This window comes from Ostrea edulis, chromosome 6 (genome assembly GCF_947568905.1).
Source record: "Ostrea edulis chromosome 6, xbOstEdul1.1, whole genome shotgun sequence".
NCBI lineage: Eukaryota > Metazoa > Mollusca > Bivalvia > Ostreida > Ostreidae > Ostrea > Ostrea edulis.
In genome coordinates this window covers 65,769,511-65,784,051 of record NC_079169.1, presented here as the reverse complement: position 1 = coordinate 65,784,051, position 14,541 = coordinate 65,769,511, and the positions used below count along the sequence as shown (strand labels likewise).

General features: G+C 35.9%; 1 protein-coding gene across 2 annotated transcripts; it reads right to left on the bottom strand.

Moving 5' to 3' along the window:
- Positions 1-3,594: 3,594 nt before the first annotated feature.
- LOC125647990 (outer dynein arm-docking complex subunit 4-like) lies at positions 3,595-14,048 on the bottom strand. Of its 2 annotated transcripts, none has more exons than XM_048874872.2 (11): positions 13,248-14,048; positions 9,607-9,738; positions 8,358-8,511; positions 7,650-7,705; positions 7,270-7,531; positions 6,386-7,150; positions 5,996-6,203; positions 5,793-5,879; positions 5,501-5,697; positions 5,340-5,408; positions 3,595-5,236 (listed from the first exon to the last, which is right to left on the bottom strand). In XM_048874872.2, exons 1-11 carry the CDS (start codon positions 13,698-13,700, stop codon positions 4,773-4,775), a joined length of 2,847 nt encoding a protein of 948 aa, XP_048730829.2. In that variant the 5' UTR covers positions 13,701-14,048; the 3' UTR covers positions 3,595-4,772. The 2 variants fall into 2 exon arrangements, with proteins under 2 accessions (XP_048730829.2, XP_048730830.2); XM_048874873.2 differs by lacking the exon at positions 13,248-14,048 and adding an exon at positions 10,712-10,829.
- Between the last annotated feature and the right edge of the window lie 493 nt (positions 14,049-14,541).

Here is a 14,541-nt window from a genome sequence, read left to right as displayed (position 1 = left end):
ATGTTAATACTTGAATTTCATATTGGTGTAGTTAATAAATTATGACACTAAATTACATGTAATCTATAAATACTGGTGCTGGTGCACAAAACATGCTCTGAGCAGGTGCCCTTTTTTTGCTTTGCTTTTCTCTCATTTGGGCTAATCCGCACCACCCCCACGACATCACAGCACCAAGCGTGGGGATTTAGACACTGAGCACAATCAAGAACCCTGTCTGCCCTTCTTAAAAATCTACCTTTCATATGAGGCTATCCACCTTCCCTCTCAGCTACAGACCTGTTGCTGGACCATGCATGTTTTCACTGGAATATCCTCAGCAACTGACCACGTGTCTTAGTTTCGTATTTGCACCCATCTACAATGTATATGCTAGGAATCATGGTGATACCTACATGTTGTATATCAATATTTGTATCAAACCCACAGCTACATTTGACATGCATCCTAAAATTATTGTATACATTTTTACACATGTAATATCACTTCAAATATGGGGTATTTCCGTTTTGAAAAAAAAAGTTATTAAAAAGTTGACCGAGCCTATAGTGCAAAACTGATCCCTGCTACCATTGTCATACAGTGTATTTTTTATAGTTGTCTCCCCATGATAGCCGGTTTTCACCCCTTTCGTATTATCAGTTTGTCAGGAAGTTTGTGTTCTCGCCCTCTGTTGAAAAATCGAATTGACCCAAGATTACCTAAAATTTGAAGAATTGAACTTGGCCGTTTCGGGAATACACACTTTGACATTGAATTTAACGACACTTGCTACAAATAAAGTATCTTCATAAAATGATGAAATATGAAATGTCATGATTTCTCTATTAAGTTTAAAGCTGTGGTGGAAATTTCTATAAAGTTAAATAGGGAGGGTATGGAAAATTTACAAGTCTCTTATTTTTTAAGGAATTTAATTCTTATACTTATTGTAACCAAACTAAGCCATAAAGTATATGTAACCCATGCCTCTATTTTTTATTTGTATCAAGTGTCTTTAAAAGGTTTATACATCATATCCTGTAGAGGAGCTATCAATTTCACCGAGTCGTTTCTGTATAAACTGATCCTTCAATATTTGTTTTACACCAGCAGAAATCCTCTTGACAATAATATGAGATAAAAACTGGTAATTTCAAACATTAGTGAATACACAAGAGTCTAAATGATTGGAATACCAACAAACTTTCAACATTTAGATGACCGTGGAGTCTGGATGTTGATATTCAGTGACATTTGATATGGCCAAATGCGATTTGGATATTTTGGGGGGTTTTTTCTTCAAAGGATTAAAATGTATTGCAAGTAATACAATCCGACAAAAGAATATTTACTAAACTTTTCAGAAAAATAACCAAACGAAAAATGAATAAATACAAAAGAAATAATAAGAATAGATTTGTACACTGTAACGAAATCGTGTCCCTTAAAAAACTATTGTATCATTGCAAAACGTTGATTTACCATAGTGAAAACTTTGATTTACAATAGTGAAATGTTTTATTTATTTGAATAAAATTTCTATATTTCCAGAAAGTTTGACGAAATTTTGAGTATGTTTGGTGACATTTTTGACATTCATCTTGATTGAGAACTCGCTGTACTGTAAGCTTTGTTTCACTGTAACGTTATACAATGTAGCTAATCGTACAAGTGACTCCAAGTTCTTCCAGATTTTAATTCACTGCATCGTTTTGAAATACGATGGTGCATCAAAATTGGTACCATATAAGTTTTATATTGCTTCTCTCAAGATAACCGTATACAGCGATATACCACACAGTATGTATGATTTAGTATGTCATAATAATGTTAAATGGAAAGATCGACAACTCGTGATATAACTCAAGTCAAATAAAATAGTTCAGTTGTCTCTCTTTCACTTCTTTTACACAAATGACGAGAGGTCCACGACGGCATCTGACTCCAGATAAAATTGATATTTGTTCAGGGGTAGAACACGACCAAATCTGCACAAAACAAGTTTTTGAAATTGTTTTCATGCTTTACCCTCCTATTTTAAGCACAGAGGAACAAACTCTCACAGTGATAACACACAGTGCAGATTCGTTATATAAATGACAAACTCTTATTATTGATTACCTGGTACATAATGTAACTATTATATCAACTTACTAAGAAAATATCAAGATAGTATGTGGATTCTTTTCTATAAACAAAAGGTGAAGATAACGAACAGTGGTCAATCTCATAAATTCCATAAAGAATACGTATAGGGCTAACACAAACCACTGGGCACACAAGGAGTGGAGTAAAGTACCTAGGAGTAAGCATCCGCTGTTCACCGGTCATACCCGCTGTGAACCCTCTTTCTTGATAAGGTCAATGGAGTAATCCGAAGTTAAATTCAGTATGTAAAGAACGGTCTAACGATTGGTATGAAAAATGCCAACCAGCAATTCCTTTTCTTAAGGACCAGAAGAGGAAAATATGCGCAAAGTTAATTTCCGAGATATGAACTCTTCTGTGATGGAGGTACGTTCAGTATTCTGTTGAACGCTTGGGTGGGTACACTATGTATACATATATCAAAGACTGGTCATGTAAATAACAATAAGTCATGAAAGCATACTTTTTGTTTATACCAACCTTTGGTATACATTAATCTAATTATATCAAGAATGATTTGTTAGAATTGGACCATTAAATTAAATAAAAAAATATTATTTATATCCTCCTCTACACGAGTGATAGTTTCATCAAAGAAAGATGGTGATTATCGATTTTTGTTTGAGCTATTTTAATATGTGTTTCCCTGTAGTTTGGGTGGCTGCATGAAAGCAGGTTATCATCCTTTAGGCAATATATGAATGCAGCGATGATCATTTGTACCCACCGCGTGAATACAAAAACATATTTTGCGTCTTACTGTGCACAAGAGTTCAACAAAGAGAAAGAGCTATTGGGGAACTCGAAAATTGCGTATAAAGAGAATCGTGCACAAGTTCAGAAAGTTAAATAACCCTCTCCCAGTACAATAATTTATAAAACTGTCAACAATAATTACAACGAAAGGATGAGTTTGTTCTATTAAAAGCATGGTACAGACTGATGTTCAAATTTGAAATGGCTCTTATTTTGACACTTACGGAATCTGTTTTAATCAACGGTGATAGGGATTTGTTTTAACGCGCTGAACCATGCAATATCCATGGGTGTCAAACTTGTAAAGGTAATATTTGATATGTACTTAAAGTGTGTCATGATCGCCTACTTGCGGGGACTTTACCCATCCATACATGTAGACCAAAGTTTAGTTACCATGGCATGGAAGGTGAAGATAACGAACAGTAATCAATTTCATAACTACTATAAGGAATATGAAATAGAGAGTTGGGTAAACACAAACACGTGGATATACCAGACGTGGGATCAAGTACCTATGAGGAGTAAGCACCCTCTGTCGACCGGTCACACCCGCCGTGAGACCTATACCTTGATCAGGTAAACGGAGTAATCCGTAGTCAAATCAGTGTGCCAGGAACGGCCTAACAATCAGTATGAAACACGTCAGACAGCATGCACAAGCACACACATTGACTAGGAGTACACAAAAAAGAAACTACACGACACTTTCTGTAAATCTTTACTGGTTGGAAGTATATATATTTGTACACATATGCATATTGTTACATTGTAAACTCGACTAAACGAATACACAATACAGATCAAGTTACATATACATCGAAAATTAATTCGCTGAGACGATACAATGGATTGTTTTATCAGTCCCAGTCAACGAAATCACATAAACGCGAAAAACAGTATATATAAACTTGACGTGTTTGTTTCTGGATTGTGAAATATTGCGTAGAAATGAGGTGTACAAGAGGATGTGCACTGTAATTTACACAACATGCCATGCATGAAAAAAATGCGTGCTTTTCAGAAAACGAAACGAAATTCCACGCAGAATTTATGAAGAAAAGCCCGCATTTCTATGAATATGGCGACGATATGCGACATTAATGTGGTTAATGTTACATGAAGCTATTTCGATTTGCTTGAAATGTGTGTATTGCCATTACTAGTTAATGTAATGAATATTATTATGTCAGATTTTTGTATAATGACTATGTCTGATAAAAATGTCAATTACGAGAAACTGTGTCAATTAAAGGAGAGAAATCGTGTCAATTACATGAGAGAAACTGATTATTTTCATTGTTAGTTTTTGAAAAATAAAATTCCAATTTATGGAAAGTGTTTGAGCGCGAAAAAGTGAAATAGCGAATGAAAACCACGTTCTTATGTAATGCAGAAAAATATAATATAAAATCCGGATTGTTTCGAATGGTCTCCGAAAATAAAATGCGAGACCAGTTCCAATCCAATTTACAATGACATACACGATATAAACAAACATTTAAAGATCTATAGCACCACAACACATCTTGAAGGAGACACGGTACGTGCTTGATCACAGACGGGCACGCTGTACATTAAAGACTCGTTCCCGTGACTAACACCATCGAATCTGTGTTGTACAGAATCGATTATTATTCCATCCGATCAAGCAGGGAAAGACATGATTGTATGTAACATCACTCGTGGACTGTTCTTGACACAAACAGAGAGCATTAAAGTCGAACAGAGTGTGTAACACGTGCTAAATTATCACATCTAGATCTAATAAATTAATATCAACATGGATGACCTTTTTTCACGGAAGTGGGACACAATTGTACATGTAAATGAATGCTGAAAACGAAAATATCACAGTAAAATGTAAGGAAACGTTCATTATCCCCTTAACCCATAGCAGTATTACTGCGAATGTATGTGGATGAGCTAGGGTTGGGAACATGCCCAGGTGATTGCATAAGATGAAGATTCATCATAGACTTTCGGACGTCGGATGTAGGTAATTTTGTTGAAAATCTATCTGTTCGCAGACCTGCTTGAGAGCCAAACAGTGAGGTTTCGAGATCACCTCTTAACTGATCGAGATCGAGATGCAAATTGTCTGTGTCGTATCCGGTTTCGGTAAGTGACACATCACCATCATCATCGGGGATAAAGATACTTGAATAGTCCGACCATTCAGCACGTGATCTGGGATTGTACGACATCTTGTCTGAGAATTCTGCACGAGATCTTGGGAAACCGCGCTCTGATCTGCTGTGATCTCCACGTGCGGTTTTCAATTCATCCATGATCTTGGCATTGACATCATTTAATGCTTCCGTAATGGCTTCCTCAGCCTTGTTGTCTCCTACAAGATAAAATATTTTAAAGCGTCTTTTATGATAATGTTAAGTGAATTCTTTTTTTAAACACACTGAGGCTTTAACTTTGTCTCTGGAAGTTTTTATTACCTTGCATTCGTGCTTGCTCCCGAGCTCGTTCGAATGTCTTGATGGCATTGGTGTAATTTTTCAATTTAACTGCAAGCATGAAATACAGTTTTATGATTACGAGGACCATACATAGAATTAGTCTAGAAAAACATTAGCGACTACTTTGATAATGATAATACCTTCTGCTACACCCAGAAGCACGAGGGACTGAAGCTGATAGCTCCATTCTACCGCCTCCTCTGCGGCCTTTAGTGAACGATGAGCGGCCTCCATCGCAAACTTGTATTGTCCAAGAACAAGAAAACAGTTGCCGATCTCATGGTACAACCATGCGGTTTCCAGTCTTGTTTTGCATAAAGGAACTTTTCTTGAGAACCTATTCAAATATGTAGGAATTTGATATAGTTAAGAGCGCTATACAGAAAAAAAATAACGAAGAGAAATAAGAAAACAAAAATTGGATTAACATACAGTTCCAGAGCCTGCTGATGTTTATTCTGAAAAACGAATATTCTTCCCAAGTTTCCAAGTGCTCTAGAAACAGCATCATCGTCGTTACTAAAGTTAGAAAAGAAGAAGATAGAATCAAGGTCTTGTAGATGATATTTTTTACTTTAAAAACCAAAGATCGCCAAATTAAGGATAAGTTTGAAATTCATGCGGTGAAATCTTACTACTCCTCTCCAATCACCAAGTCTCTCTCGTGATGGTCCAGGGCTGTCAGATAATCGCGGACTTCTATGGCAGCATTACCAATGTAGCTGTGTAGTTTGGCGACTACCGACATGATATTAGGCACTTGGATCTCCGTAAACGATTTCAAAGTGTTCAGACAGGCCTCTGCTTGATTAATACAATCAGAGTGACGACCCTCCACATATGCTGAAAAAAATGTTCGTTGTTTATGCTCTATCAATTGGTATCAGATATTTGAATATTGCGAAAATGTTATTCATGTACTTAAGTAGAAAACAGTTATCTTTCATTACAATCCCTTTCGATCAAAATCTGGTATACCAAAGCAGGATTATATACTTGAAAATATTTTTAATTCCAAATCTCACCAATTTCAATTTCCTCCAACTCCTTGGCAATGTAAATCTGGATTTGTTCCCTCTTGGCAGCTTCCTGTGAACTTCTGTCTTTCTTGGAAAACCCCGGCAGTCTTGAGTTGTGGAAAGGAACAACCTTAAGTGGAAGGGGAGATTCTTCCTTGATGGGGTAGAAGGTACTAGTGTCCTCTAAAGAATGATCACGATATAGGTCGCTCGGCTGTCGGTAAGTACTGAAACTGATATTGAGGCCAGAATCGGTATCAGAAGCATTGTGATCCTTATCTCTCTCTTTCGATTTTCGTCCAGTTTTCTTCAACTTCTTCTCCTTTATCGGGGGTTTATTCGGTTTGAGTGGTGTAAGAGGTTTCCGATTCTCCAGATTCTCTTTCAGCTGTAACCTTTGGCCCTCCAAAACGTGGAGAAAACGTGTTTGGTTGTTCTTTCTGGAAGAGAGTTCTGCTTGTTTTTTCCTTTCAAGGTAACGGAACCATGACTTTGGCTGGGCCTTGTCCTCATTTAGTAGCAGTTGTTTTCTGGTCAGTATGGGCTTATTACTAGTTTTGGTACCCCGGCTGGAATCTGACCTTGGGGACGTGATGTTTGGCAGCATACTATGGCTTTCATGGTGAGATGATTTCTCTGCTGTTGGATTGGATGGAGCTTCCGGAGGAATGATCCTTCCCTGTCTTACCCAGTACAGCACACGGTCGTACAAGAAGTCTAGTCCATTCTCCGCCATAGAATGAAGGTCAACAGAGCCAGCAGTCAAACCGCCTGCAGAAGAGATTTCAGACATGGCTGAAATATCGCCAACTTGACATACAATTGTAAAACGCTATTTAATAAATTGATTTTACAAAGACGTTGATATGAAAATATAAGAGGTACTGTACCTGCTTGTTCTACCAATTGTTCAAGATATTTCTTGTCATTGTACATTCTGCCCAGAATCTGTTTCATCCTTTTCTCTGTAACGTCGTCAGTTGCCATCTCTACTTCTGGGACACCAACCGTAACCAATGAGTCTCGAGATCCCTTCTCGATCTTGACCAGTGGATTTTGTTGACGTAATCGGAAGCCCGGAGATGCTACATCACGTGGATGTTTATCTTGGGGCTCTGGAATTAAATTTGTCCTTCGTTTTGTATCCCTCTTCTGCAATAGAAAATAGAATGGAATCAAGTAATCTTATTCTAAAAGCTTCTTCACTGTTTGCAAAATGAGTATACAATCCAACAGAAGAAAACTGTAAAAACAAAGATATATAACGCACCCTTTTCGGTAGGAAGAACGACATATCCCCTGCCTTCGCTAATCTCCGATTTCGAGCTGAAAGAATTAATACACTGTTTTTACACCAAGGTGAAAACACTTTGTAATTCTTGTTTTGCTTTCAAGAGCATTAAAAGAGACAGAAACTCCCAGACAATGACGACAGCCCGTACTTAAGAGAGTACAATGTAAATCTAAGATTCTGTTAACTAGGGTGATAATTCATGCCACGATCATGGTGTTTTCCTCCCGTTATTTGCATTCACGAGGAATTAACCTATTAAAGGTTAATCCGAGGACAGTGTATAAATGAGGCTTATCAGCTCCAATGTATGCATAAAGGATTATTCTTAATTCATTATCGTGGATAGATACATAATACACTGAAAAAAATGGGTGTAAAATTGTAAATGTATCAATTGTGCGATACCGTTTTGCATGATAATGATTTTTTTCTTTAGTGGATTTATATTACTACAGAATATGTTCAGCAACTGTTCAGACGAAGGAAGGACTTGCTCTCGGATGAGATGCTATGATTTAAACATGATATCATTTAATTTCAGTTGAAACTTGATTGAGGTTTCGGTCGAAATATAGCATTGTACTTAGAATCTGGAGTTGCACTCAAACAGAGGAATGTATTTATCTCAATGAAGGAATCTGTGAAATGCTCCATAAATTAAGGTCTTTCAATTTAACTACACACCAGAATCTGATCGGTTGATGGCATCCTGCGTTTTCGCCAGTCCTTCTTGGAAAGCCTTCATGTCAGGTCGCTGTTTGGATCCCTTGCTGTAGAATACAAGAGCCATTTCATACTCTCTCAGGTGGTAATGTAACTCCGCCTTCTGATATAAAGCCTGTAGATAAAGCAGCAGTGTCTCTCAATACGAAAAGTTCGAACAAGAAACGCACATGTACATTTCGTTGGTCTTGATATGAAATTGGTGATGAAAAGCAGATGGTATCAATAGCACCACCACCTATCATCGCTTGACCTTTCAATGTCATTGTATTTTTCCAAAGATATGAGTAAATTCACATTAAAAAATACTTTAAAACAGACTTTTACTCTAAATAAATATAACTGTGTCACCATTGCAGTATTTTAGATTTGGCGAAGTACAGGGGGAGTGCAGATTTTGCACAGTGAGAAACGCTGTACTTAACCAGGTGACATGTTTGAACTTCTGAAGTCCATAGAATGAAACGCATGTCATCCAATATCCATCTATTTAATACGTCGGACATTATCAATGAGTTCCCATTACAATGTGTGATGTTTGCAATCTTTTTATACGTCGATAATGTCCACTGATAATCGCTTCGATCTTCGATGACACTGATAACAACTATTATTGCTAAGATGCATAACATTAAACATGATTGTTTGATCTGGTCTAAAATACCCGGTTCCAGATGGGAGTCGTTTCGTTCCATTGCCAATCAATGAAACAATACCATTTTAAATCGGTCATTCACTCATGAATTTATTTTTGTGAACAGTTTTGATTAAAAATTAATGATCAGCAATTTCAGATCGGGTTAATTTGAAAACCACTTTTAAACTTCACAATATTGATTGATAACATGCATGTAATTAATATGTGGAAGTTGTTTTTTTCTTTCGAGAATGTTTCATTCATTTAGAGACGCCATCAAACTGAACTGCCATATTTTCCCCTAACGACGGCGCTTATGGCCCTGACAGGGAGTTTTTGGTCTTGCCAACGTCTACCGTGGCGCGCGACCCCATTTTTAAATATTATGCCCGAAACAACCGTGACTTACATTTCTACGGGCATTTGACGAATTACGTTAAACGTCTTACATTGGGCGAGAATCGAACCCGAGCTTTCGGGTGTGAACCTATAGCATTGGAACCACAATGGCTACCGTAAGCGATATGGTGTTACAAAGAATTGCTTCGATGTACTAAGTATTGTACCATGTACCTCGTAAAACAGCGGGTCTAAATTCAGGGCTGACTCCACATCCTGCATTGCCTTCCGGTGTCGACCTAGCAATTGGTGACATCGTGACCTTGCAACCAAGGTAGATTTGTCATCCGGGATCAACTTCAACGCCTGAAATAAAAAAAAAAGATTGTGATGAGATTTACAAACACCAAAATAAATCTGAAATGTTAATTATACACTTAGTAAGTCTTATTTAATCTATAAGCATTGCACGTGTTCGTTTTTCTTGCAGCTTTATCAGTCAACTAATTATGAAATATTTGATATTTTGAATTATCAGATTCTTCAAATTGGAAGACGACAGGCACAGAAATGTTTAAGATAAGAAAGGAAATCATTAACTGGAAATATTTCTTTCATTTATTGAGCACGGGTGCTATCTGCCGCAAGTTTAATTGAAGTCGCGCCAATTTTTCTTTCTTGGTTTCTTTTAATTGTACGCGCAGACAAGCACAATGCTTTAGAATGAATTCCCATGTATTTTGTCAGTAAGTGCCATGAACAGTTTTAAAATGTTATGGATATAAACATGCAATACATCGCCTGCTGAATCTACTTATCCGGACATAAGCATGCGGAGTGAATAAGATTGATTTTTCTTTGCATAACCCCCCAAAAAAACTTCTTTAATGACAAATTAAAAACATGACACTATGATTACACATACCACACAATGTCATATCAATTATATATATATATATATATATATATATATATATATATATTCAATTCACTTTCGGAATATGAAAGATACGTACATGTATGGGTGACTTTTTATATATTATACATACCGGTATCTATAAATACAAATCCACAGATTTTAAGGTACTACACGCAAGGATCAGTTCCATATGTTCAATGTGTTTGAAATAATGTTTTTCATTTATTTATCTATTTATTTTTGAATTTCAAATCATTTATCTAGAACAACTGAAATGATAAATTTTAGATTGCTCTACGACAAATGTAATTATTTGGGTTTTTCCCCAAGTATCGCAAACTACTTCAATTATGATGTATGTGCATCTAGTATCATCGCAATGATTTGGATTTAACAAAAGAAAAAGCCTTATCTACTTACGTTTAACACTTTAATGTCCTTGTATCCATTACCCAAAAATATATCGAACCGATACATTGTTAGAAGATATCAGCGATTACATAAAAATCCTCAAAAATGACACCGTCTTAAAGACTCAAAATTAGTCCCACTAATAAATATGCCTCTCCTGAAATTGCCCTTTTGAAATACGTTTTAATTACTCTATGTAAATCACCCTTTTTATGGGCCGAAATTCTTAATATTTTAATAAATGTCTTTTAAATTCATAGATGTATATTTCAAAAGAGAAAACCTCCCGCCGTTCTTCTTGGTTTGTCTCTTTGTTAAAGGGTCAAATGTTTTTTCTAATGCTTCTTGGTTAAGCGAGAGATTTACAATGGCTTTTGAAATACAAAGAAATTGCCTCCAACTTGGATATTATGATCGAGTTCATCGTTGTTTACAAGCTTGTAAATGTACGGTTTAGTTTTATAATGATTATTCTCTCGTCTTACCACAACATATACATTATATTAAGCTTATTCATTGTCTACTAACCCATAAGCGTTTTAAATTGCACGGGTTAGGGGTTCATGTGTTCTAACAAGGTCGTACGTTTCAGTCTCATTTTCAATAGAGGGATGGTATTTTTCAATATATGACTATCATGATGTTGATATCAATCGTTTGAAAAGTTAGATGACGCTGGTAAAGTTTTACCCCGTCCTATATTACTGGGAAGTCATTGCACTTACTGGGGGTCAGAGGATCAAGGGAAATGACTTATTTTATAAGCGGTTTTTTTAAAAGAAAAAAATACATTGAATGAAAATTTTATTAAAGAAATGATTTTATATTTCAATAAACTAATTTTACAATTTTAAACCTGTTGAGTATTGATTGTGTAATACTACAACAAAACTCATTGCTCTCTGATTGGTTACATGTTTACTATTCCAAGCAATACTTTATAGTTTTCATTTATGATAAAAATATCAAATTCATTTAGAGTACATTAAATTCAAAACAATAATACAATTGATTAAAATCCCCCAAAATGCATATTACATATTTCATGTAAATCAAATTTTAAACAAACCTCTGCCGATCTTCTCATATGAAAGTTCACCATTTTCACCGATTTCCAGAAGGGGCATGGAATATTTAATGAAAATATTTAGGTATACCACATCAGCTGATCATATATTTAAAAGTATTGCAAATTGATTGGAAATTAACAGTAATTAATAATAGCTGTTGCTGTGTAGCTTAGCGGATTAAACTGTTTGTTGTTTAGTTGTTGCCAGAACTTTTACATTCTTCATTTGTTGCCAGAAATTGTGTTCAAGAATGTCCAATGAATGAGTCATACAATGAAACGTGAACTAAAGGATTAAAATTAATAAATTGTACACACTAATTACCAAGTCCTGAAACTATGTTAGCTGGGCTATAAATCTTTGAAATCACCATTATGGGAACTAGATCAACATTTAACAACAAAACTGTTTTCGCTGATATTCACGTGCGGAAATTCAAATTAAAGAAAAACACTTTCCATACTTTCTTCTCAATACACACAGCTGTTACAAAGTAAAAATTAAACAAAATAATTCGTCTCATTGAGTCTATCAGGATTAGTACTTGTTTAAACTACAAAAGTAATAAAAAAGTGTTCGAACTTCATCCTATTCAGTAATTTGAAACATAAAGGTTTATTAAGTGAGAAAATTCCTCAAAAGAAATGAGGAGTGGTTTGTCTGACTACAGAAGACTGTTGAGTTGACATGAGTATCCTTAAGAAATATCTTAACCTATTTTTCAATTACTCTTTATAGAGTTTAATCTTACTCTCCTGAACTTTGAGAAGGATATAGGAATCCCCTCAGTTTGTCACGAAAAAGGAATAAGAAATCAGATCCACCTAGAGCTCTTATGGGAAGAATTTGAATTTTTTTTTTGGCCGAAATTATTATCTATAAAATGATCATACTCTGAAAAGACTTTGGTGTCGCTTTAATAATTTCAGTGATCATAAAATTATTCAAGCGTTTTTTTTTTTGTTTTTTGTTTTTTTTTACTAAAAATAATATTTATAGATATATATTTGGAAATGAAACAAATACTCAAAAATATCCAACCAACAGTCTTTGCTTTCAGACGACTCTGCTTTGGATCCTACGTCATACACAAGTTGATTTTCCTACAGTGGTCACTCTTCAACCGTTTGTTTAGCTATGTCTCCGTTACAAATATCCGTCTTTAATGAAAACGTTACACAATGAATAAAAGGCTATGTGTAATTTCGGAATTTGTTTGAACGAAGATGTTAAATATTTTTCTTTTAGATTTGTCAATATTAACCGTTACCGATACTCCACGATATATTTATATAGTTGCTAGTATTGCGTAACATACAAGATATTTGACAGTTTCTCTGAACTAAAACTCTATTGTAATCATGATATACCCGATTTTACCGCAGTTGAATTGAAAAATGACGAAGAAACATAAAAGCATACTTAAAGCAGTCCCAGTCTTCAGAATACATTTATAGCGTTAACCATCTACTTACACCATGATATGACTCCAGAGCTTTATCAAGTTCTCCTTTTCTCAGATGGACGTCTCCCTCTGATCGGTAAATAGAGTGCATGTACTTCTTTCTGTCTAGTTCACTCCTCTTGTTTTGCACCTTATTCACTTTCGGTATCCTCGGAAGCTGCCGGGTGGTTTTCGGAACTGTCGGAATAGCCGGATTCGAATTGTTGCTCTTGTTAGACGATCCAGACCCGGAGGTCCCCGGAGGACTTTTGATTGTGATGGGGCCTGGTACCCTCGGAAGTGATCTTGACGGTTTTGGACCATCGTGAGGTTGTGTGACAGGAATCAGAGGAAGCACTCTCCCATGTTTGTTGAGCTTCTTTGGTTCAGTAGCTGAGGCTTTCGGAACCTTCGGAAGAGCTCGATTTGGCGCCTGCGAGAGTTTGGGTGTTGATGAACGTGGTCCGACGAAAGATGCTGTCATCGTTTTTCAGAATTAATTTTGAAATACTTTCTTTTAAAAATCCTATTAAATATGAAAGATCCTGTAAAATATTGTAACAGTTCCGTTTTTCATTCTACAACCAATGCTCAGATTCTTTTGTTTTGAAATTAAGTCCTTGTTTTCCGTTTTAAAGCAATACACTATCTAGAAAAAAACACTCTTGATCACCTCCGAGGGCAAAATTGTTCTTTATGTTTCCTTTTGTCTCTAAGCACCAATTTCTTTAGCCTTCTTCTCGAATTTCTAAGTTATCTGTTGAAAGTGTCGGGTGGCCGCGTCCATGCGCGTGGTCACCCATCGTTGGGACTAAAAGGGTAAACAAAGAACGAGAGTTATGTACACAACCCGCTCCATATTACAATACTAAATTGTATCGACCTTAGAGAGGAGGGCCCGTGTCGTAACCAGCGGAACTAAAGCTTATTACTGTCTTTGTTGTTCAAAATGGGTGCATTTTAAAGATTAATTACTAACCTGTTATATGAAGATTAAAAAGACAAAGTCCATTACCTATTGTTTGTCTAACCAGTTTTAATGACATCGTGGATATAGCAGTGGGTTATAAATGTTTTATTAAATGTCTCCATATCGGTGCCAGAAAATCAGATCAAAGTCGAGGTGAAAATTAAAAATGACAATCAATTTAAAGTACTGCTGAACACCTTTTGTATGCGATACCAGCTCAATTAAATTGCGGCCACTATCTTATCTGTTGTTCTGAAACCTCACAGGTTGTAATAAACCTTGTCCAATCATACAGACAAAGAGTGTATGAGCTATTCTACTCCAGTAACTAGCATCTGTACATAAAAACACTATG

Coding starts and splice junctions, on each gene's coding strand:
- LOC125647990 (XM_048874872.2), bottom strand. CDS start 13,700: ATGACAGCATCTTTCGTCGGACCACGTTCATCAACACCCAAACTCTCG. Junction 7,706..8,357: donor CATCAACCGATCAGATTCTG/GTGTGTAGTTAA, acceptor TAATTCTTTCAG/CTCGAAATCGGAGATTAGCG. Junction 5,698..5,792: donor CATCAGCAGGCTCTGGAACT/GTATGTTAATCC, acceptor ATATTTGAATAG/GTTCTCAAGAAAAGTTCCTT.